The 23,305-nt window shown below is 40.5% G+C and overlaps 1 protein-coding gene across 3 annotated transcripts in view; it reads left to right on the forward strand.

Moving 5' to 3' along the window:
- Nucleotides 1-23,305, forward strand: part of MNAT1 (MNAT1, CDK activating kinase assembly factor) — a 119,893-nt gene that overhangs the window by 29,760 nt on the left and 66,828 nt on the right. For all 3 annotated transcript variants that reach the window (XM_027637697.1, XM_027637698.1, XM_027637699.1), the window contains exons 2-5: nucleotides 5,171-5,323; nucleotides 6,985-7,058; nucleotides 15,594-15,697; nucleotides 19,806-19,946. In XM_027637697.1, coding sequence (XP_027493498.1) covers nucleotides 5,171-5,323; nucleotides 6,985-7,058; nucleotides 15,594-15,697; nucleotides 19,806-19,946 — 472 coding nt within the window. The remainder of the gene's footprint in view (nucleotides 1-5,170; nucleotides 5,324-6,984; nucleotides 7,059-15,593; nucleotides 15,698-19,805; nucleotides 19,947-23,305) is intronic.

The raw sequence follows: 23,305 nt of genomic DNA on the forward strand, positions 1-23,305 counted from the left end.
TGCTTGTGACACCTGTTGGTTTACTAATTGAAGACAAGACCGATTGTGGGTTTTTTGGCCAGGTAAGGTTTTGAGAGCATTCTGGAGGTGTCTCCTTACAAGGTGAGAACAGCAAAATCCCCGTGGGTGAGATTTCACAGAATCTGAACAGGGACCAGGGAAAGAGTAGTTGGTATCACCTCTCAGCTCCCTCTTGTATTTGGCACTCAGAGAAGAGATGGCCCAAAACACGTAGCCAGCAGCTTCTACAAGTGCTTGAATAAGGATTTATGAATTGCTGAAGCTGAGGTGTGAAAAAGAAAAGACTTGTCCCTAACTCCCTACTCATATGGGAGCTCATGATCTCATAAGCTCCTTTATTCTGATGCTCTTGGAAGTGCTTGATGTCATTGCAGTTACTCTTCTCTCTCTTCCCTCTGCTTTTGGGATCCCTAAGCTGTAACATGGGAGATAATTGCTTTTGCTCGGTTCTTCTGGATTTTTTGAATCACAGAGATCATCACTGCCGCAGACTCTGGGAAGAACCTGCCTTCTAGGCTGTGCCTTTTAGTCCATCAGCCCAGAAAATAAACCTGCACTGGCCAACTGCAGATAGCTGATGAGCTCTTGGCTATGTAGCAGGAACCACTGTGGGTTATGAGGATTTGTTAAATGTACTGAAGGTTGAGAAATAAACAGGTTTGGTAGCTGCTCCCTCCAAAGGGGGCCGTTCTTGTCTCGGTTCAAGTATCTCTGTAGGAGAACATGAAATTGTCTAACCTAAGCTAAGCAAAAAGCCTGGGGATGTTTCTAGAAGCATCTTTGATTTTAAAAAAATCTAGATGTCATTCTGTAAGCTTTCTCATGTGTGTGTTTTTTGTTGGTTTTTAATGTTCCCTTGCCATAAATCAAGTCATTCCATTTCTGTAAGTAAATTTCCCTCTGACATCAGAATTGAGGAACAAGTGAAAACACATCGTTTTTGCTGATTCTTTCCACTCCACTTGTTTGTGGTTCAGGTCTTGACTATGTATTGAAGACTGTTATTATTTTTTAATCTAAACTGGTTTTTCCATAGTGGAGAGGATTATTTGTTTTGTGAGTTACTTAATGGAAACATCTTGGTTATAAAAGCAGAAGAAAGAGGGGCTTAGAGATTTTAAATATTTGATACTGTTTAATGAGTGTATCTACTAAAAACAGGCTTTGTAAAGAAGGGTAGTAACTCATTCTCTAATATTCCTAGTCAACAGCAAAAACCATAAAGATTTTTTTTTTCCTGAAATGATTAATGGCTGCATATCTAAAGCCCTGCAAATTTTTGTAATGCTCAGCAGAATCTGCAGTTTTATAAGAGAATATATTGTACTCTACTACTTGTGAAAATAGCTCTTCCTCTGTTCTGTTTTGTTTGCTCCCTTGCCAGCCAAGCTAGAAAAGTGAGCAGCACTATCGAGCTATGCTAATTTTGTGAGCCATTTTAATCTGTTCACCGTCCCAGAGGCTTGATTCCTTATCTGCCATCATCCCTTCACAAAGGGAATGTGTGGGGAATGCAGGATTGGGCACAAATCTTGTAACCTTTGAAGACATTCTGTCCAAAACAAACACTTAGTTCCAGTAAGTGTAATTTAGTTGATAAATATCTTAACAGTTTTCTGGAGAGGAACCTCTGCTTGTTTACCAAAAGCATTTTTAGTACAATCCTGGTCCTGAAGTCCATGAACATTGACATGAGGGCATGTAGTGCTGTTTGTGCACAGATGGTGCCAAACCATCTAGATGCTGTACTGTTTGCTTTCCTCAAAAATGTGGTGTTGTTCTAGACTGCTTAGAGACCGAGCCTTTTGTTTAATATTTCATGGAATGAAAGAGAAGAACAAGACAGATCAAACCAGTGTCCGTGGAAATGAGAACGAGCATACTGATATTTATTATCCTGGTGTCAAAGACCAGGAGACTTGATTGTTCCTGGAGGTGCTGTGATGGCTTTTGTTGATGGCATTACAAATTGTAAGAGTAGCTTCCCTGTCTCTGTGCACGTGTAACTCCTTGGATGTTTTCTGTTGGTATCTTCATCCCAATTAACAATTCTTCAGGATAAAACTCAAATCCAAAAGGTAATGGAATGTCTTGGTGTGTGAAATAGAATACAGATTGCAGGGACTGTGAAACCTTGGTGTGAAGAGGAGAATCAGCAATATCACACATTGAGTGTTTTAGATCTCGTGTGAAGCTCTTGTCTTCAGGCATACTCAGTATTGAACCAATATATAGACCTGATTTTTAAGCATGAACATTTATCATGCATATGAAAAATTGCCAATTTAAGGCTTCTGATTTAAAAAAAACTTATGGCCCTCTGTTTTGGCCCTGATTTGAAGGTGAATTAAGTGTTTTGGTGCTTTGCTCATTTGGGGAAAGCATGTGTTGGGCACTGAAAGATGCACTGGATGATGTCCTGCTTCCATAGTCAACTGTCTTTACACTAAGGCCTATCAGGAAGAGTTGGACTTGCAAAGAAATGGAAGGACCTCCCAAATTACTGTGGTCTGTGTGCCATGAGGAGCTCTGTAATACCAGTTGTGGTGTTGGGCTGTCCCTCTGCTGCCCAGGATGTCTGGCTGTTGTTTTGAGTTGAGTACCTTTGGTGAAGTCACAGAAATTGCTGCGTATCTTGAATAAATAAATAAACCACAGACAAAAAAAAAAAAATTATGCCGTATTTTTAAATTTTACAGTACAAGGTAAATTTTTTTCAAGTCACATTTTGAAATCTTTATTTCAAGACATGAAATAATTCATTCAACCCGTCTTTATAGAAGTCTGCCTTCCTGATGTTGGCCTATGCTCTGGCTTTTGCCGCCTGCAGTGAAACCAAAAGGAACTCTGAGTGGGATTTGGGAAATGGCTTTTTTTCCTTCCTCGAGGATCAGATGGGAATGTGTGACCACACGTCGCCGTCGCTGGCAGAGTGGCTGCAGTTTGTGGGGGCAAGAATGAACAAGCCCGGAAGGAAGCTTGGGATCTAACTGTGTGTATTAAACCTATCCGGAGATGGAGAGGAGGGAGGATATGGACAGAGTCCAGGTCTGCCCTTGACTTGTCCCACACAGCCCCCTTTGAGTTCAGAAGGAATTATCTACAAATAAATATAAGGGTGGATGTGCGTGAGTGAGCAAGAACGTGATCACCTGATGTGGGATTCCCATAGTGAGGTGTTGACTCATCTTTTCATGTATGGAAAGCTATTTTCCAGCCCTAGAAACAGTGGTTTCAGTTTGGGAAGGCATCGAAGCACTTATATGAAGTGCTTTTCCTTGAAGGGATTTTTCTCCGTAGTCGAGTCCTGTGTAAACTTGAAATATCGATTTAGGGAAGGGGGGAGTGAAGTAATTTCAGGTGCTACTGTCAGTGTGTAATATCCTGCACATAGAGCCCCTGTTCTGTTGGTCCTTAGGCAATACCATGACAAAAACCCAATACAGACACCTGCACTTGGATGCACCTGCCGAGTTCTGTAGCTTTACACTCCTTTTTCTATAACTTAGGAAAGAAGAGGCAGGGGTTTTCTGTGCGGTGGCTGCTGCACGGAGAGAGACACATAAACAGCACGAGCTGCCAAAATGAAGGAGACAGTGAAACTGTCTTTATGTTGGGCCCTTGCATCCATGCACAGGTTGGGGGAGGAAGGAGAAAACCCTTTCCCTGCCTTTCCTGCTTTAGTAGTGCTTCTTCTGTAGTGGGAACCTAAATTGTTTTCTTTATATTCATTATACTAATTTTTCATTATTTTCTTGAGCCTGTGTTCCAGAAACGTGTGAATTTCAGACCTAGTGTGCTAAAAAAGTTTGATCTTTCCTTCCCCAGATAACTTGTGTTTATAAATACACTTCATTTTCTAACCAAAGGAATTCTGGAGCAGGAAAATGCCCAACTAAATTCAAGGTCTGCTCTTTAACATTGGCAACTGCTGTGCAAGATGCATTTCAAAGCTGAAAATGAAAGTTCTCCTTGTGTTAACAACAGCAAAAAAATTCCTCTTTTTTTTTTTTTTTTTAATTCTGAGATACAATTGTGTTTGTTTTGCACTTTCTAATCTTGAAAACAGAAGCTGGGTAAAACTGGTTGGCTCTCCTCAGCTCTGCCTTTGCAAGGACTGGAACCAGTTTAGCTGGGGGTAGGTCAGCAGAGTGAAAGTTTTGTTTAAGATCCTTCGCAACTGTGTCAGTGTTGTTTTTCTTGACTTGTTTAGCTTTTGTGCTGGGTTTACGAAGGTGCAACACAACTTAGCCCTTAATGTACAACTGTTTTGGCTTCAATATAGCAAAGCTATAAATAGGCACTCCTTTGCCTCCCCAGCAGTAGGAAATGACTGCAGCAGGTGTTGTCCTCTGCTAGAAATTTGCACACTATTACTACCCAAGTAATTTTTTTAAAATTGGCTTTCTTGTTGTTTGTTCTTCCTTTATTAAATGCTGACTGACTGGTCAGCAAGCATCACATTAAAATAGGAAATCTTCGTTAAGACAAAAGAAATAAAAGCAGATAATTTTGCTTTACTTCTGTGCAGCCTCTGTGTAAAGTTTATTTTATGTGCAATTTTAAAAGTATTACCAGAAGGCACAGGAAAGCTGCATAATGCTGGGTTGCTGCCTGAAATGGTTTTTTGGTCCTTTTGGCTTTGCCTGGCTGGAGTTTAGCTGAGGTTTGTTATAGCAGTTCCTCTGTGGTAGGACTGGTAGATGCTTGGAAGGCTTTGGGCAGGGTTTGTATCTGTGCTTGTACTGAATTGTCCCTTGCACTGTGGCACCAGAAAATAAACTGGGCTTTTTGTGCAGCAAGGTGGTGCTTAGAGCGAGTGAGGATGTTGCAGCACGGCCCATTCAAAACGGGTTTGATGGTGTCAGTAAACAAACTTCCCCTCAACACAGACCCCATCGTTGTTTGGATTAACTTTAGGTCCCAGCAAAGGGACGGAGTTGTTTGGGCAGGGAGAATAAATGTGTTTGTGCTGCCGAGATTGTTTCCGTTCAGCCGCGGTGCAGAGCCCTGGCCTCCTGCCGCACTTGGGTGCTGCAGGAGCGGTGAAATCCGGGGGAGATGTAGGGTGCAAACAAGGGGGGCAATCCTGTGTGTCAGTTCCTGTTTAACACCTGTCTGCCCTTACACCCCTTCCTTTCCCCTGCAGATGTGAGAGCTGCGTGGAGCTGCTGTTTGTGAGAGGGGCTGGGAACTGCCACGAGTGTGACACCCCCCTGAGGAAGAGTAACTTCAGGGTGCAGCTCTTCGAGGACCCTGCTGTCGACAAGGAAGTGGAAATTCGGAAGAAAGTGCTGAAAATGTGAGTGTCACCAGTTTAAAGAACAGAAGGTGGAAGTATTTAATGGATCACAATTTTAAGAAATCTACTTTTCCAGTAGTACAGAGGAGATTTTTTTTTTTTTTAAAGTGACGCAATAAAATTTGACTCCATTTATCATGGAGGGATTTCAAAGAATATGATTTTATGCAACGACTGAGGACTTAATTCTCAGTTAAGCCTTGAGGGATTCCTGCTTAGCATTAGAAAATGGGTGTTTCTATGTGGCCTCCTTTGGCAAAGACTTGCCTCCTAAATGGAGATGATTAGATGTTGAGGAGTACAGCTGCTTTCCCTTTGAGGGGGTGAACATGGGAGTAGGGCAAGAAACAGGACCTTGATTGTTTTGTTCCCTGGGGACCTGTTCTCAGAGTTGAAGGCTGGTTCCCTTAAAAATCAAAATGGACAAAATAGAGTTCACATTGTTTTTTAACTTCACACAGCAATTGTTAGTGGAAATGGTTCCCTACAAGCCTGGTGTTACTAGCCTGTCATGCAGATTTGAAAGCTCTTGGAATTGAGATAAATGAGTTCTGAAATTGCATCTCCCTCCTTGTGGCCAAGAAACAGCATTTTATAAGGAAATAAGGGAGCCAACTGGTGTTTGATAGAAGAGGGTCTGGTGAAATGTAACAAACCCAGAGAGAGTTGTGTGTGCAAAAACGAAAGTACAGGTAAATTGTAAGCTTGGCAACCTTTTATTTGAGATTTAGTACAATACTAAATAAGTCACGATGATGATGTGGAGAAACTGTGTTGCTGAATACCAAGATGCTGATGTGGAAAGCGATAATAATTTTGATGTTGGATTTTAAAGTCTGCTAAAGTTAACAGAAGTCAAACTGGAATGAAGTCAACTGAGTTGACTAAACATGGAATGAAGTTTACTTAGAAGAGAAAATATTGGAAAATGCTTGGCCCACTTTGTTTTGCTGGATTAGTTTTTGGGAGGCAGGAAAAACACCTCCAAATTGGAATTTTGCCTGAGTGCTTGGGATTAGATTTTTGTTACTCCTGGGTGTTGTGGTCCATGGAGCAGGCAGAATCTCAGCTTTGTATTTTCTTGGGAAGAAAGTCTGCACATCTTGACTTTCAGAGGCTGTCCATGTTCTAGCCAGCTGTCTCTTCATCTTTTTACTTTTTCCAGCTATGAAGAGGTGAATATGAGTCCTGGAATGGTCTATTGATATGAAATGAGATAATTGCATAGCATTTTCAGTTTGCTGCTGACATGTGCTTTCTGTTGTTGGCACAAAGCCAAACTCCCTGTTCCGATACTTCTAGAAAAGGGTTTTTTTTCTCTTTTTTCCTGTGGGTGTTACTGTTGTCTCTGCCTTTGTTAAGAGGTTGACTGGGAATGACTCTGTCTTGGCCTCTGTGCTCGTGTTTACCTGTAACCCTGGAAAAGGAGTCGGCAAACAGTAGGCAAAGATAGCACTGATTTATTCCAGGCTGGCTCCTTTCCTTTGGAACAAGCACTTCTGTCTCCCATGAAAGACTCTGTATATTGGTCAGTTTGGGAGCTGCAAAGTACATAGTTGATAAAACTAGATCAATACTTAATCAGCTTGCAGCAAGAGCCTTGTTGAATGGAAATTGCATCTTTGTGTGTTGTATAAATACTTGTTTCTCTTCTCTCAAAGATACAATAAAAGAGAGGAAGACTTTCCCAGTTTAGATGAATATAATGATTTCCTGGAAGAAATAGAAGAAATTGGTAAGTCCTAATGCTTGCATTTTTGATGTGCCGTGCTCATGAGACCATAGGCTTTTGTATTCTGACTCAGCTGCTTATGAGAATGTCTAAGTCAAGTTTCTGTAATAGGATTTATCATAGTATCACATTTTTATCTAATTACTTTATTCTGCACACTTTTAATCGTATTTGCTGAACTATAGGACATCGTTGAGTAAAACTTTTTATCTGCCAGAGAAAGAACACAATCCAAAGAGGAAACAGTGCTTTATAGCTGGAAAAGAAAGGCTTGCAGGGTACTGTCAGTGCTACACTGGCAAAGATTAAACAAAGAGAGGAGAAATTGAAATTTTCATTATATGCTTCCATTAGCTTTATCTACCATGACAGAAGCCATATGGTGTCTTTCATCATTTCTGCTTCTACAAGTACAGTAGTTGAAGCTGCTTTGAAGCTGATGACCTTACATACCACTGTGGTAGCATTTTATGTTGCTGTGCAGAAGGAGGAGGTTTAGGAACAGACGTTGACTTCTTTCTCTTTGGATTAGCTGAAGCAGAACTTTGCCCTTTGGGGAAGGGACAATGTTATCAACAGAGTTTATTTTCTTCTTAGTTAGGGTGACTTGTGATTTATGGTGGACTGATGGATTTTGCTTAGAAAAACAAGGATGTGTTCAAAGGAGTGACTCCTAAATGGTTTGTTTCTTGATTTTTATGAGCTTCTGAGGCTTTTCTTTTTTTTTTTTGACCTGGAGGAAGAAGAGGTGACTTAGAGCATGCAGGAAGGGCAGTGAATGTGATTTGAAGGAAAACATGGAGATGCCACTCCCCTTCAGTTTCTCAAAGGAGCCCTTGCTCCTCTTTGCACTGTGGTGTTTTGTAGAAATGTATCCAATACACTTACTGCTGTGAGTAATGTATCGTGTTTTTGTTGGCATCAGAAGGCTGAGGCTGGAGAGCCAAATTGTGTGGCTGGGAAACACCAGTCACACTCATACGGGTCCAAATATCTGGAGGAGATGATGTGGGTGTAGTTCTGTTTGTATATTTTTCTGAATGGTATGGGGGAAGGAGGGAATGAGCAGAAAGAATGGTTGCATCTTGGCCAGAGGATCCTGGAAGAATCTGTGTGCTTATGGAAGGGAAAAGAGCTTATTTATGTAGCATTAAATGCAGTTACCCCACTTACTGCTGTTGCAGTTTTCAGCATCTGCAACAAGGGATTTGAAGTCTTGCCTGAAATTGCCTGAATCTCATGAATTTGTGCAGGACATTATGATTCTTCAGCTCTTGGGATTAGGTGGTTACATTTCAAATGGTTCCAAAGTCTGCACTGGGAACTTGGTTTAGAAGCAGCAGGAATCCAACTGGTCTTGGTAACCTTGTGAAAAAGAGTGAGTTTGCCAATAATTGTGTTGACCCCGCAAATGCATAATGAAGAAGCTTGATAGAGTCATTAGGAATTGGAGTTAGTTGCCTGAGAGGGACACCTAAAATACTAAAGGAAGTCTGATTACCTCTTAGTTCCTTCATGTAGCAGCCAGGGTGATGAGAGGAAAAAAGGGGTGCAGTCAGAAGGCTCTTAGTTTTCACTGTCAAAGGGTTCATTTGTGATCTAACTCCAGACAGATCCCAGAGGACAGGTTTGACTCAACAACACTACTTTAGGCAAGAGTTCAAGCCCTATTCTCTCTCCCTGGTGACAAAGCCCACTGCACACGTATTGCTCTCCCCAAGCCCTTCCCTGCTGTGCTCCTGGGCAGATTTCTCCACCTAGAAGTTGTCTGGTGGATTCTTCCAATGCATGTGGAGAATGGCATGACTGAATAATGTGTTAAGGGTGTATCTTTGACTCTGTATGGTCACTTCATATTATACTGCAGAGAGTAGTTATTTCATTTTTGTGTGTGTGTGAATTCCCTGCTGGTTTGTGCACATGAAAGACTGGGCTGCAAGAAGGGAAGGAAAGGATTTGGTTGTGCAGGGCAGTTTTGCCTCATGGAGCCAACGTACAGCTGGTTGAGAGTAGCTGGTGGTAGTTGTTCAAGCTGCCAGGTTGGGAATGTAGGGAGGCAGAGAACTGGATTTCCCCTCTCTCCCCCTGCCCCAAACTTTCAGTTTTTCTGCGGGAGGGTCAAAGTGTGGCTTTACCTTGTTTTCTCTTTGCTGGGAAGTTTTGTTTCTCGAGTTGTTGTGGGAGTTCAAATAATTACTTAGCAGAGTCAAGGTGTAAGCATCAATTGTAACCTTCATATGACCCTGGCACAATTCAGATAGTTTTTCCAAATACTTGCAGCAATTGCACTGTCTTATTCCATTGATGTGATACATGACCTCACTGGAAACACATTTTCCCCCCTTCATATCAGCCGTGTTATACTTACAGACTTTTCCTATTTAAATAGAAGAGTTGGGTGGTACAGCAGAAGCGTGTGTGTGGGAAGGTCAAACAAACATTGGGGTAGTCACCTTTTAAGATTTCTGTTATAAAAAACACGTTTTTGAAGTGGTTTAGAATGTAGCCACTAAATAATGCTTTGGGCTAAAATGTGTTGTTACAAGGCTTTAAATAAAAACCACATTTTAAAGCAAGTTTTCACCAGAAGAAAAATCAGTTGGACAATTTGAGAACACTGTAAACACAGTTTGTTGTCATTAACACTAGGAATAAAAATAAAGTGAAAGGGTTAAAACCTGCCTTTGGGAAAGGTGTGGACAACATCCATCTGAATGAGTCAGGTCTGTGCCCATATGATGAGAGCGACAAGGTTAAACCTTAGAGTGTTGCTACAAGTTGCAGTTTCTGGACATAATGCGAACTTTGCTTGTTATTTCTATAAGGTTTTCTTCTTTCCCCAGAGGTTTTCTTCTTCCCCAGGGTATATCTGTGCCCAGTTTTTTTTAAACCCTGCTCTCCAAGCAGGACCCGCCTCCCAGCAAGTGCCTGGCACCCTTCTCCTGGTACCTGAGTGAGGCCCGCAGGCATTACCACAACACAATTGTTAGCAGTAATTATTGCTTTTTAAAAACATTCAGTAAGTTCAGCTTGGAAGGAGGCTGCTGTATTTGTGCCCTTCGGATTCCTGCCTCTCCTTGCTCCTCCAAGACTTTGTGCAATACCGGCTGCCTCGAGACTTGTCTTACTCAGAACATTTATCTCACAAGTGATCCTCGGATAGGAAGGGTTTTGGTATCTGTGATCACTTGTGGGTTGTATTGTTGATTGTTTTGCGGTTTGTTTTTTTCCTTCTGTGTGTGTGTGTTCTCGAGGATGGTGTTGCTGGTCCTGACAGAGGCAATTTCCCAACTGGAAACTGGGAGGCTTTATCAAAGAACCATTTCAGTCATTTCCGTGTGAAGAAAGATTTCACACTGCTCCAGACAAAATGGTCTCTCTTAGACTGATGGGGCTGAATGAATTCTATCATTTATGACTATGCTAAGGTAATTTTCTGGAAAATTATTGACCCAGTAAAAGACAACTGAGGATAAACAGAAATAATTATTAATACCTAACTAGACTTTTCAGGCATATCTGTGGGTTTTCTTTTGTTTCTGATAATTATTTTGTTATAATCACAGAAATGTTGGTTTGGAAGGGACCTCTTACAATCTATTTCATCTGTTTTCCACCTCACCCCTCTCCTACCCCTCTTAAAAGTACAGGGACCAGGCATCAAAAACACCAAGAGAAGGTGCCAAAGTAGCCCGGGACTCCTTGGGCAGACTGAGGGTGTGGCTGTGTGGTTTGGGCTCCCTCTGCCCAAAGCAGTTGCTCTTCTACCATTCCCAGCCTCTCGCTGGGGTTTTATGAAGCTGATTATTAAGGAGTTTTTTGTAGTGGGATGGGAGGAATATTGTTTATATCAAACTAATGCTAATAATGTTTAGTCTGAGACTAAAATGGAGATTTTGATGGACTTAGAGTCCTGCAGTGGAGTCATATTCATTCATACTGCTAGGTCTCCGGGCAAATGATTGTGCCATATAATTAAAATTTTTCTCATTTTCTTTTTTTATAGCTAGGAAAATATTTTTCCATTTATTGTAGAATTCCATAATGAATGTTGTTGTTTTGAAAAGCAGTGAAAGTCTCTCTGTAGAGGCTGAATTTCAGAAGTTGGGAGTTTTACCTAAATAGAATGAAATGTTTCAGAAAAACACAATAGTCTTCCTGTTACACTTCAACAGATGTCTCAAGGCAAGTCATTTTATAAACCAACCAATGTGAGATGGATAAGTAGATAAATAATTGTTGCATACAAAACAGCTTCTGTTTCTTTTCCCTGAAGGGTTTCAGGCCTCTTATATCGGCTTATGCTATATTTCAACATGGACAAAAATAAGTCTGTCTTCTCTTTGAAACCTTTTCAAACCAGCCATCTGCTTTGCCACTCATATTCAGATCTACACCAATATTTTTTCAGGGTAGGTGTGGCTTATGAGTTAGGGATTTTTAACCCTTTCTGGTTTTTTTATTTTTATTGTTTTTTGTTTTTGGTGGTTTTTTTTTTTTTTTTTTTTTTTTTTGTTATTGTTGTTGTTGTTGGCCTTTTGAAAAAGGGAAGAATTATATTTAACATAAATTTCTGGCAAAACTCAAAGCAGACCAAATAAAAAAGTGCTGCTTAGTCCTTGCTATGTAAAAGGTAAGATGTCAAGTATTAGCAACTGTGTTCTTTGGTTTGATATTTGTTGGTTTTTAAATGCCAAGGAACTTGTGGAGGGGAGAAGTTTCAAGAGAAAGAAAGAAATAATCTCTTAATTATTTTTTTGTAGCCTAGTGCCCCTTGCAAAATAGACTTGTCAACTGTAATTGCAAGAGTACAATGGCAAGAACTTGTATTCCGTGAATACTGATGAAAAGACGTTTGAAGCTCATGAAAAATTTATTAGAAAATATGTTGAAAGATGTTTTGGTGGCTGGTTGGCCTCTGGTAACCATGCAGTGTCAAAGGGCAGAGTTTGCTTTGCTGCTGAGTACTTACTGTAGGAGGGAAGATGCTTTTGTCATGTATTAAGGGCAGCTGTTGACACTGATGTTGATGTAGAGACATCCAGGTTACACTGCTACCCTTTCCACTGTTCTACTTCTTTTTTTTTTTACACTTTTTTACACTGTTTCAAAAACTGATTTTTTACAGTCTTTTTTACAACTGTTTCAACAAAATGTACCTCTTCAGTATTTTCACTCTTGAAATGTGGGCAAGCTAGTGTTGAGGAGCAGATGCTTAGGACCAAGATAATGTTCTTCATCAATCACTGTACATCAATGTTCACTGGGACAAATCTTCTCTGGCCTTTGAGGATGCTGAAAGTTTGAATCTTTCTGATTGCTGATGTCCTACAATATCCTTGAGTGACAGAGCAGAATCAGATGGACAGAGCAGATTGGGTATGAGCAGATCTGACTGTTGGAAGGGTTGTATCTGTGGTTTGGTTCCAGCCACAGCAGAAAAACAGAAGGGGAAATAAAGTCTTTCACCTTGCTGTGAGCAGAGCAATGGGCTTTTAAGGTGGCTGTGCAGGTGACTGCTGAAGATTTCTCAAACACTGATGAAGAAATAGGTTCCTTACATGGAAATGTTGCTTCCTATCAGGTACCAAACTACTCAGTAAATACTGGAAAATGCACTCACTTTTGTAAGTAGTTCCTAATAAAGGCAAGCATTTGCACATGTTTAAAACTTGCCTGCTCTCCTTGTATGAGTTTTAAGTCTTAAGCTTTTGGTTTTACAGACCAAATTCTCACTGGTTGAACCTATTTAAGATAACTGAGAAAGGGGTAAAAAGCCAAAGCCTGAATGTTTCAAGCAGCAATAGTTGCAAAACAGGGATCATCAACTTATTGCTGGATTTATTTTTAGAGAAATACTCAAGATGTTCAGGAGCCTAAAGGCAGTTTGGCATCTCATCTTGCTCCTCCTCTTGCACCTGAAGGTGGCATCTGGGCATCCTGCTAGCACAGCATGTCTCATGTGCTATTTCTTTCTTGTGTCGTCATTGAAGAGTTTAGAGAGCTGGTGTGTGGATTTAAGTTGTAGGAAGTGCTGACATTCCCGTGCAGCTGCTGTCATAGCTGAACTCTGGGCTGATTGTATGCCAGCATTTTCACATGACAATTCTTCTCTGCCCTAATACTCAAATATTAAAGGTGCTTGTCAATTGGGAACCGTAGGCTGGAAATTTGGAGGCCAAATCTCCATTAAAATACAAAAAATTTAGACTGAAGTAATGTGTTTTACTAAGGAGAGGTTGCTACAACCCGAAAGTTTATGTTTGTCACGATATGAAATAGGAAAATGTTATGCCTTTTGGAGGAAAAAAAACCCCTCAAACATTTGGAATGGGTAACTTGCTTCCAAAAGCCAAGGAGCTGGACTTCGAATGGCTTGTTTGGGTTATGGCAGTGCCCAGAGGTTCCACTTGAGATGAGATCAAGACCACAGGGATAAGTGCTGCATTTAGCTATAGTATGGAGATACAGCAGGTGATATATAGGAGAAAGGAAGCTTTATTCTCCTTTTCCTGGTTCTTCCCAGTGGGAGACCTTTAGTATAGAGGTTCAGTGATCTGGAACAGTAGCAAAGTTAAAAAATTGAACTCAGGTGTTGATTCTGAAATTCTTGAACCACCAACTCAGCCTCCATCTCAGATCTTCCTTCTGAAGTGAAGATACTGGGGTGGGGTTGAAGGAGTTTAGCTGATTTATGAGCCAGGCTGAATTGAAATGTCAGTCCTCTTGATACTGTTTATTATTTGGAAAAGAGGGGGGAAATAGATAGAACATTTTAGGGATTTTTTTTTTTGTTTAAGGATAGGAATTCCTTCAACTGTATCTTGCTGAACCCTTTTTGTTGCTGTTAGGGCAAATGGAACACTGTTGATAATTGTAATATGATGTGGTGCTCCAGTACTTCTGGAAAGGAAGTATTCCTATTCCCATCTGTACACTTTTATTACTTCCCCTTTGTTTCTGTTAACACTGCAAAGCATCCAGGGGTGTTCTGGAGTCAGAGCAGGGGAAAGAATGAAACCTGTGCCTGAGAGGAGGCACCTAGGAGCAGGACTACCCCTTTTGACTCTACAGCTGGGTTTGTAGAACTGAACTGTATCCTACAACTGTAGCATTTCCTTGCTTTTTCCCCCGTCCCCATTTATTCCCTGGCTTTGAATTCTTGATGTTTCCTTTGCTGCTCTCAACTGGTTTGCCAGTCAAGGCTCTTCATGATTTGGTTTGCCTAGAACCCTCCTAATGCACATTTCTACCATGTTAGCTGTGGAGAGGATGAAAGAAGGGATATAATCTTTCCCAAACTGAGATGTGAGCTATCCTGATGAGTAACAACAGACTTCATGCTGCTTCCTTCTGTTCCTCTCTAGCAGCCTTACTGGTACAAATGACTTGGCAGTGGTGCAAGTGCCCAGGGATCATTTGGCCCTGGTTGCCTGAAAGCCTATGAAGAGAGAACTAGACTAAAATCTTCCAAGTCCTGTGCTGGTGTGTTCACAAGAACCTCCTTCCGTTCCTCAGGGTCTGACTGAGCGCAGTCACTACGCGGTTGTTTGCTTGTGAAGGATTTATCAACAGCAGTGCAAATTTCTTCGCTGCTCTTGACAAAGCTCTTGGAGGCTTTGAGTGCTGTGTGTTGTGAGTGTTCAGTAGCTCTGAGGCCATGGGCATGAGCCCAGCATCCACTCTGGATGGTGATCACCGAGCAACTTCCCAGTGATAGCGGCTCTCAGTTGGAATTCACTTGACCCTCAACTGAACCAGTGACCCAGGGGTGAAAGGCTCAGGAATTGTATCAAATTACTAATCATCCAAACCATCTGCATCTTTCAAGCTGTTGATTATAGACACTGTTCAATTTCTTGAGATATCTTCTGTGCCATGTGTAGATAATTGGGAATGTTGTGCTAAACTGTGGAACTTGCTGGCCAACCCCCCTTGCTCATGATGACATGAGATATACTCTGTCACCATTGGGAGACATCAAAAGAATGTCAGTTAGCCTATTAATCTGGAAGCATCTGTAGATTCCTCCTAATAAAGATAATTGTACATTGATGCCTTTTAAGTTATCAAGCAACGTGAATTTTTTGTGTATACCTGAAAATTCAAACAATCTCTGACTAGTCTTTGTGCATTAGATAATTTTATGAAATAGAATGACTTAATTTCTAACTTTGTCTTAATATATATGTGTTTGGTGTAATTTAATTTTACAGGAATCACTGTGTTCTTAGCTGTAACTGCTACTTGGAAAGGTCAATGTTTTATAAATAACATGATCAGTATCACAAAAGAGGATACAAGACTCGGATTTTATTCTCCTACAAATGTGTAAACCTAAAGGAACTCTACTGGCTTCTCTTGAAGTTTGCAATGACTTAGCAGATTGTGTCCGGCTTTACTGAGCATGTTTAAGTAAATTCTGTTACTGCAATGTTTATATCAGGTGCTAGAAGGGATAGAGAACATAAGAGTCGTATTTCTTTGTCATAGTCATGCATGCTGACCTAAATACTTTTGCTTTCTGTCTTTATGTAGTGTTTAACTTGACCAACAATGTGGACTTGGAGAACACCAAAAAGAAAATGGAGCTGTACCAAAAGGATAACAAAGAAGTCATTCAGAAGAATAAGTTAAAACTGGTTAGTTAACTTTTCTCCTCTGCAATTTTTATTCATTAGTTGAAGAATTAAAGGATTTGTGAAGTGCTTTGTGTGGTGCCTTAAAAACAAAGCTAAAAGCACTATGCAGATTTCTCTTTCTGTTTCAGTATTTAGTTTGATAGCTGAAATGTAGTTATGGGAAGAACTTGAAAGGAGGGACAGGCAGTAAAGCCTGTGTCTAATACATCACCACTGCATGTGTGCTGGCAGTGTCGTTGGACAATATCCAGGAGAGATGAAGTTCATTCCTATACCAGGACAATCGTTCCTTTCTCATCCGAAGGAAAAAAGGAATCCAGACGCAGACATTAGGAAGCTCCCAGGAGAGAGTTGTAAAATTGAGGGAAAGCACAGGTCTGGTTTATGCAAAATTCAGAATGAAAGATGTTGAAACAAACATTAGAACTCTTGTTCAAGAGCTGATAACAGTAACGTCAGGAATATTGTATATATGATCTGTATGCAAAACACATGGTTCGTTGAAGATTCATTCATTAAAATATGGCTCAGATATCTTTTGGCTCTTTAAAATAAACTTGCAAGCATTTATTCCTGTAAGACAAGTTTAATCTGCTAAATATTTTTTCAGTATAAAAATACACACTGTTATCGGTTCTTGAAGCAAAATGTCTGCCCAGAGTGTGACATAACAGGGTTTTGTGTTTGTATTACAGTTGCACTAAGGACTTGCTTTCAAATCAGTAGGGGTGAAATCCTCACTCCCCTGAAGTCTGTGGCAAAACTCTGAGTGATTTCTTTAGCTCTAGGATTTCACAGGAGGAGATTGGAATCTGAAAAATGTTTGTTTGAACCTCTTCCTTTTAAAGGCAGGGAAATTTCCCTAGGGGTCCATCTCTGATCTGTTATCCTGTCTCTGACACTGTGCAATATCCTATGCTTCAGAGCTTGAAGAGACCTGCCAAAGCTTTGGCTTCACATCTTATTTTACAATGTAGCTGCAACCTTGAGGGTCACTCTGTTAGCAGTGTGCTTTGCCTGCAGCCCACCTTCCCCTCATGGAGGTGACTCTCAACCCGTGCAGGAGCTGTGTGACCCTGTCAGGCAGCACCATAACACCCTGTGCCCACCAAGGCCCCCAGGGCCTCCTGTGTTCTGTACTGTTCAGTCCTGCTGTGCTGGAGGCTGGCTGGTGGCAACTGGGCAAGCCTGTGTGAATCCAGACTCACTGGAGATCTGGAGACGTTTCTCTTTTATTTCTTTTTCATCGTTTGAAACATTCAGCATTTCTTTTTCGACAATCAAAACATAATAATAGACTTGACACAGTGACTATTACAAAAACTGCACAATATTGCCCATAAATTTAACCCTCTCCTAAAAGCTGAAGGGTTGCTTTCCCTCTCTAGCTCTTCTTGGCAGGTTTTGGAATGTCTTAGCTCCATACGTGGTAAAAAGTGTCCAAATATTTTTTTCCTAAACCTCTCCCAGCCAGTCATTGTCCCTTCATTCTTGGACTGATGTAAATTTTTCTGTCCATTGTAACAGCTTGCTTCTGAGGAATATAGATATTTTCTGTCCCTCATGGTGTTTTTGTTAGCCTTTGCCTGTTCCAGTTTGAATTCTTGTTTGGGAAGCAGAAGGGACCAGAGTTGAATGCAGTATTGCAGCTGAGATCTTAATGCCTCTTGTAAAGAAATGCCTGTTTTCCACCTCTGTTGGAAATACATTGACATGATCCTAAAACTGTGCTTTTGTAGCACTGCCATGTGGAAGGTTCACAGTCAGTAGTTGTCAGTGCATCATTTTGGTTTCTAACTCGCAAATTGATGTCCCCAAATCTGTGACCTTTAAAGTTATTTTGATCTCACTTTTACTACTTTTGTCTTTGTGAGCTTGTCATTCTTGCAAACCAAAATATTAAGTTACTGAATAAGTCACCTCAGGATTTGAATAACTGTTTGTTCTCCTGTCAGTACAAGCCATATTTGTCATCTTTGTAGCCAGTTCCTAATGACTTTGCTACTTTTTTACTAACCCATCTATTAGATGTGTAAGTTTGATGCAGGACCATGCAAGGAAAAACTTTAGGTAGCCAGGTTAGGAAAACAAAAATGTGAAAAACTATCTAAGGTCTTGTCATTATAAATTGATTTTTATATATAGATATTTATGTACACTAGTTATTTTTAAAAAACCTTGCACTTGGAATGAACTACAGCTTTCCCAAACATGCCTTCTTCCTTAAATACCTGCAGTTCTCCAGTCATGGGGTAACCTGTTCCTTCCTACTTTGTCACTAGATATTTAATTTCATTTACTGCTTTGTGCAGTCTTGAAATAGTTTTGTCTAAGTTCTGTGATGTGAATCTGCATGTTTTCTTGATTGTCCTTTCCTGAATGTGATGAAACATTATTACACTTTTTATTTACTTCTTCCACTTGTCTTCTTGAGTTTACTCCAGGCTTCACTGTCATCTTATTCTTCAGATATCAGGACTGTGTTTAGATTATCTTTAGGCTGGATACAACCCTTGCTGCCTATTGAACTCGTCTCTCTTCTGTTTTACTGTTCTGCTTGGTCTTCCTTTCAGAAAGAATTTGATCTGACATGTGATAATTCTTCCATTTTCCTGTAGTGTGGTCTGGTTTAGATTTGTGTATCAGTTTACTTATTTCTGACTATAATTTTTCTGGGCTGATTCCTCGGTCTGGGTCTGTCACCACTTCCCTACAAGTTTTCTTCTGTTCCAGTGCAAATTCCAGGCAGTTTTTAAAGATAAATGTGGAATAGCCTTGGAATGTCTTAAAGACATCCCTGAGCTCTTCAGTTCTGTTGACTGAACAAACTAAATCCCTTAATTCTCAGAAACAACCTCAGTTTGCAACTTGGGGATTTTCTTGCTTTGGTTTTTTCCTTTCATTCAGTGCAAAGAGAACCCAGTTCCAGGTGGTCACTGGTTGGTGACCAATGTTTTACCAGTGTCACTGCTCACAATGGAATGGAAGCAGCTCCTGTTGGCTCGGTGGCAGGTGACGAGATCTGTCAGCTCTTGAATCCAGGACATACTGGGCCTTGCTGGGACCCATTGGCTTGATCTGCCTGGTGAAGGGATGTTTCTCAGCGTATTGTGGCCAATATCAGATTGCTGTGCTTTCTGAGAGAACTTTATGATTGGAACAAACTTTACTGAGCTCTTGGCTGCAATGATGTTTTCCTGAAACTGCTTCCATCAATAAATCGTCCATTTAAGTTTTATAAAATTTTAATTATCTCGGTGTTTTTACTGCATCTCCCTTTGCTTTAGTCTTTTTGGTGGGGAAGTTTTGGAAAGTGTTTCCTGGATGTTTTTACCTTCTTGCAACAAAACTGATGTTCTTTTGATTCCCTCTTCTTTATAAAATCCTTTTTATTTTCCCCTGTCACTGAACCCTCTTCTGGTTTTTAATTTCATTGTGATTTTTAAATACAGATAACTTAATAGTTTACAGATTAAAAGAAGACTTGTCAAGAAACAGATCTGTAACAAAAACTAGTAATTTTTTACTAATAATCTTTTGTTTCATCTCATGTCACATGGCTGCAATCCAGGTTATAGGAAAAATTCCTAATTTTCTGTGACTTTTTTTACAGTTCATGCTTAAATGTTTTAACTTACAGGCTTCTTAATATTCACCTATTTGTAATTTCTTATTTTTCTTCTGCACCACTGATAAGCACAGAATGTACTTTGCGCAGAAGATGCAGCTGGTGGAGGGGACGATCAGGAACAGTATTTTGGGATTATGTTTTTGGTCACTGTACTTATATCACTTGGGTTGTAAGATGTGTGGGAATAAAGAAGGGTTCCTTTTAGGGTGAAGATATAAGGAGAAACACCATTGTCATTCTCTAACTTTTAAAGAGTTGGATCCAGACTGCAGGGAGCACCAAGTTAAAAATCTAACTCCACACTGGACAATAAGAGGAGGTAGAATAATCAACCATAATCATCTTAAAATTCTACCTAAAATTTTACTTTAAAAGGTAGAATTCAGCTGCTTTCCTCTTGCGTGGCCTGCCCTGGGTCCTTTGGCAGGCAGTGGAGCTCTGGGCTTACTGTGAGCCCATTTCTGATTTCCCTTTCAGACACGGGAGCAGGAAGAGCTGGAGGAGGCTCTGGAGGTAGAGCGACAGGAAAGCGAACAAAGGAGGCTGTTCATACAGAAGGAAGAACAGCTACAGCAGATGATAAAAAGGAAGAATAAACAGGCACTCCTGGATGATCTGGTGAGTAACAAAACCAGGGTAGCAGTACACTGACATTCATCTCTATCATGTGTTAATTCCCCACCGTTAACCAACTGCCCCTGTTTCCCTGTCTTGCATGTTTTGTGTTATTCATTTCAATGTTGCAAACAACTCTGGTTTTGTTAAGCTAAGGGCTGGATGCATCTGGGATTTGTAAGCTCAGTTGGACTCTCCCACTGTTAACTTGTTAAGCAGTTCTGAATACTGGTTGATAGCCTGGTGTGTTGAAGCAAAATGGTCATTAGGAGCTACTTTATGAGCTCAACCACCTCTGCAATGGAGACGGAGAGCAGAGGGCAGTAACCTCAGGAGTTATTTGAGCATTGGTCAGCCCTTTATGGGTCAGGGCACCTAAATGATAAGTGGTCTCTTCGTATTCAAAAACTACTAAAAGGAAAAGATTCTTGCCTTGAGTGTGTCCTGTTCTCTTACTCCAGCTTCTCATGTATGAGTTGCTCCTTTTGAAGTGAACAAAGCCTGAGTTCATTTGAGGGGTGTACAGATAAATGGAGAAAAACTCAAGTTACTCCTGGAAACTGTTAATATAACCGATTCTGCATCTAAAATGCAATGAAGTGTGGCCATAGAGAAGCTCAATAAATGTGTTATTTAAGCAGTAATTTCAATATAAGTATTTGTGCACAGATGTGCACACACAGAGAATCATGTCCTCTAACACCTGTGAGGACAGTCTCTGTGTAGCAGCACAGTAACACATTTCCTTGAAGGAATGCAGAAAAAAGAAGTATGTATCCATACACACAGGTGTTCAGCTATTCAGTGTGGTTTAAAGCTGTTTGGTATGTTTAAATCAGATAAATCAGAATTTCTGTCTTGTTTCAATGCATCTCACACTAATAAAGTGTTAATTCCTGCTTTGTATTCTCAGTTTATACTGAAGATACAGATGCTTTTCTACTTTTCCTGAAAAAGCAGAGTTCCTCTCTGAGCCAGTGCAGAAGGCACTGACATGAAGAGAGAGGATAGAAGTGTAATTTAGAAGTTTTAGGGCCTCTTCAAGAGTTGCCTTTTTCCAAGCCAGGGGTTCTGGCAACCTGTCATTGGTTTTCCTGAAAGGAGCTGGTGTTTCATTTTTGGTAGACAAAACCAGAGATGAGCAGAAAGGTTCTTTGAAAATTCCCAAAGTCTGTAACTTTGCATCCAGCAATCTATTTTCACTTTAAAGGTAAATGGGCTTACAGTTCACACAATTAGGAATAGTGGATCAATTAATAAAACCTCCACTATGAATTTGAATTTAATTTCTCAGAATATGGTTCTGAACTGGTTTCTAACTTACTTAAATCCTGTTCTAAAACACACTCTTAACTGACTAGAGACCAGTGGTGATGTGTATTTGGTTGTTTTATTATTATTTTTTTTAACACAGTAGTAGATTTTACTGGAAACCTTCACCAGATGGCTTTCAGAAAGAATGGTTATAAATAATCCTTAAAACATGACTAAAATAGGTAGTTTTAACTGTGATTGCATATGTATTGCTATTAAAACATATCTTAATATTCTAAAAACAACATAAAGGTGATTTTTAAAGGCTGAGAAAGGAAACTGAGCAGTTTCAAGTTGTATGTCTGTTTCTGAAGGGGCACTGTCAACTTAAATTTGAGCCAAAACTTGTTTTGTAATACTAAAGCTTTATAAAACCAGCACTTAAGTGTTTGTGTAATGACTTATAAAGTCTCTGGAAAACCAACAGTTGTTAAACAAATAAACATTTCCTATGGTCTCTGAAGTCCCTCTAATGCTGTGCTGCAAATCTGAAAATGAAGCTGATCGTAAGTAAAACTTAATTAAGAAATGCAGCAAAAGCCAAGCATAAGCATTAATAGTGTAAAGAATCAGGTGTAAAAAAATAATCTTGTATCTAAGGTCGCTGGTTCTTTGCTAAACCAACAAAGATTAATTTCTGGCTACAGAGACACCAGTGGCAAAAGCACTGACTCAGCAGGATTGTGAGTGCAGAGGAAGGTGGGAAGTTGACATTTCACCCGTTGGTTTTGAATCTTCTCTTTTGGATAGATCACCTGGTGTGGGCAACCTACAGCCCAGATCTCCTAGGTCTTGGTAATTTTTTTTCCAGGATTGTCCTTGCCACTGGACAGCAAGAGAAAATTTAAGACAAATTTGTTGTGTGTGGTGCAGGTTGAGATACTGGGTCTTTCCTCTTCACCCTTTAGTACTGAAATCCTAAGAAGCTGTGAATCTCATAGAATCATAGAAATGCTTGTATTGGAAGGGTTCTTAAAGACCATCTTGTTCCAACCCCCCTTGCCATGGGCAGGGAACATTCCACTATCCCAGATTGCTCAGAGCTCCATCCAACCTGGCCTTGAACACTTCCAGGGATGGGGCATCCACAGCTTCTGTGGGCAACCTGTGCCAGTGTTTTACCACCCTCACAGTAAAGAATTTTTTCCAATATCTAATCTAAACCTACTTTCTCTCAGTTTAAAGCCATTTTCCCTGTCTTGTCACTCCAGACCCTTGTAAATAGTCTTCATCTTTCTTGTAGGCTCCCTTCAGGTACTGTAAGGTTGCAATTAGGTCACCACAAAGCCTTCTCTTTTCCAGGCTGAACTATCCCCATTCTCTCAGCCTTTTCTCATAGGAGGGGTGCTCCTTCCCTCTAATCATCTTGGTGGTCCAAGTCATTATATGTGTTGTGGTGGTTTTGTATGGAGTAAAGGTCTCAGTTGTTTGCAAAAGTGCTTGAGAATGCTGTGCCATTTTCAAAGAGTCTGTAATTTAGGTAGTCCAGAGGCAGGGAAAAAGGCACAGAAATGTCTGGTATTTAAAGTGCTGTGCAGCAGGCTCTGGTTTTTGACCAGCCTGGGGAGTGCAGCAGCTCTTTCAGAAAGGACTGGTCCTGGGGCCAAGTTTCCATGAACCCATCCTAGACTGGGAACAGGGAGGGGAAAGCTGGTGTCACTTGGTGGAGAGGTGACCAAGGCGTTGTGGAGGCTCAAATTTTGCAGGCCACTGGAAGAGCAGTTTGGTGCTGTACTTGTTTTGCACTCCAGTACTAAATTAGATGCTATAGTATCTTCACTTTAAGTGACGTCTTTTACAATAAAACCTCTCACTTTAAAAGCATAGCACCTTGTCGTAATTTAGACTTGTAGTCTCAAATGCATTTTATACGTTATTGGAAGATTGAAGGCATTTTCATTATTTGCTGCATAAACTCTCTCACATATATACAGAGGATTCTCAATCTGCTCTTAGATGTCTTGTGTGTTGTGGGATTTGCACTCTCTTGTTCAAGAGGACACTTCCCAGCCACGAGCAAAATGAGATTGCAGCACATGGCAGAGAGG

This window comes from Corapipo altera, unplaced genomic scaffold (assembly GCF_003945725.1).
Source record: "Corapipo altera isolate COAL_440 unplaced genomic scaffold, ASM394572v1 23, whole genome shotgun sequence".
NCBI lineage: Eukaryota > Metazoa > Chordata > Aves > Passeriformes > Pipridae > Corapipo > Corapipo altera.